This window comes from Eimeria acervulina, genomic scaffold, assembly GCF_000499425.1.
Source record: "Eimeria acervulina Houghton genomic scaffold, Eah_scaff2734, whole genome shotgun sequence".
Classification (NCBI taxonomy): domain Eukaryota; phylum Apicomplexa; class Conoidasida; order Eucoccidiorida; family Eimeriidae; genus Eimeria; species Eimeria acervulina.
In genome coordinates, this window is record NW_013548057.1 from 1 (window position 1) to 1,991 (window position 1,991).

The 1,991-nt window shown below is 56.2% G+C and overlaps 1 protein-coding gene across 1 annotated transcript; it reads right to left on the minus strand.

The window, feature by feature from the left end:
* Nucleotides 1–99: 99 nt before the first annotated feature.
* EAH_00067380 (hypothetical protein, conserved) lies at nt 100–1,701 on the minus strand (the record flags this gene model as incomplete). Its single annotated transcript, XM_013392545.1, has 1 exon — nt 100–1,701. The coding sequence occupies one exon, from the start codon at nt 1,699–1,701 to the stop codon at nt 100–102; it is 1,602 nt and encodes a 533-aa protein (XP_013247999.1).
* Nucleotides 1,702–1,991: the final 290 nt, after the last annotated feature.

The window sequence follows — 1,991 nt, forward strand, 5'->3', positions numbered from 1 at the left end:
ACACATGAGTGGTCGCTAAAATGCTGATTCCTGTTCTCCTTAGTTTTCCCGTCCCTTGCACTGGAGTCTACAAGAAATCCGCAATACCGGCGAGAGCAGCTAGGCATGCGCGGTGAAACTTTCGTTATCTGCCCTCCATTCGTCGAAATCCCCTTCCTTCAAACGCGGAGGAGAGTATTTGTGACAGAAGAGCTTCAGCTTGATATCCAGAAGATCTTCAGGATCTGGTCTCCTTCCTGTCTTGAGTATTTGTATCGCACTGCTGAGGTCCGCGGCCAAAGTAGTAAAGAAGCGGTTGCGTCCTGCGAAGTATGCTCGTGGGGTCGGGGTGGGTACAGCGTGGCTAATGGCATCGGTGAGTTGCTTCCAAGCGGAAGGGTCTGGTGTCTGATGCAGCACAATGAGGGTGGAAACCACCGTTTCCAGGATGAGGAAACGGAACGCCAGCCGCTCAGCTGCACGGCTTGCTATCATTTTTGTGACGTCGCAACGGTGATGAGCATAGGAGACTGCGTGCGTGATCAGGTCTTCTACTGTTCCCACCAACTCCATTATCTGTGCAAGCCCCAAACATGGCTGCACAAGAAGCCGACGGGCCTTCCGGAGAAGCGGCACAGGGTTCCGCTTGCCGCAATAAGTGGACACGGCGCGCTTAACGTCAACCGAGCAAAACACAGGAGGCACTGTAACTTCTAGCGTCGGCAGATGCACAAAAGGGTGTTCTTTCCGTGGAGGAGGTGGAGAGTCTGCCTTCTCCATCAGTTCTGTGACTGTCGATGTCGAAGCAGAGGCAACAACAATAGAACCTGCTCCTGCTGAAATTGCTTCTACACTTGCGCTGTTACTAGTCACTAAAGCGGTAAGAAGCGGCATCTCCTCGGCGCGCCTTGCCCCCGCAAACACCGATGAACCAGGGTCCGCATTACGCCTATAAAGTGCGGCTGCTGGCCCTCCATCCTCTGAGGTACCAGGTGCATCAGCGTCATAACCTGAAGCCGATGCAACAGCAGCTGAATGAGATGGGGGATGATGAGGTTGTGAAAATCCCGGAATCGCCTGGATCCCGATGTCCTCGGGCGTCGAGGGACCTGCTGGTACAGCAGCAGCAGTAGACTGTAACGCCTGTTGAGAGGTGCTGGGCTGAGGTGTCTGAAGCCTTGGAGGGCCGTGGGTGAGCCACGCATCTTCTACCATAGGCGCCGAGACCGATTCAGCAGGTTTCAAACGCTGGCTCTGTGGCTCCCCCAGAAGCTCCGCACCCTCCTGCTGTTCCCGCTTTCGTTTCCGCTGCCCCCTGGTTGGATCGTGTTGCTGTCCACTCTTTTCCTCTAGCGTCACTTGTTGCTCCTCACGTGCCCTTGCCTGCTGGTGCATTTGCTGTTGCAACCGGTGCTGGTGCCTTGGCTGCTGCATATGATCATTCCCCTGTTGCCAATTGTGGGGCTGCCAATGGCTGCGTCGCTGGTGCTGGTTCACGTCGTTGTGGGGGGCCAGATGATATTGGCGGTTCCACAGCCTACTCTGCACCTTCTGCTCCAGCGGGTCCAGCTGTCGCCGCATCTGGCACATCTTCTCCTGCAGCTTCTGCAACTCCTCATACACCCATACGCACGAAGTAGGAGCAACATCTCCAGCAGCATCTTCGTGAGGGAGGTGCATGAGCTGCCCTGCGCCTACATCGAACGGCTTCGGCGCTTGCATTTGCAGAAAATGCGCAGCTGGTTGCTCAACCAGGACTTGTGGGTAGCCAAGCTGCTCTGGCCTTGGAGCCGCGCTGGGTGGGGGTAAACGTAAATCGGCTCCAGCGGGTCCATGGAGAGGTTGATGCTGCTGTTGCTCCTGGGGATCATGTCCACCATCACCAAAACCCGCCCCAGCTACACGCGAACGCAGCCTCTTCTTAAGGGGCAATTTCAGCTCCTCGCCAGCAGGAAACCTGGAGCCCTGCGGAATCTGGCGTTGTTGCTGATTCTCTTCGTCACCAGATACGC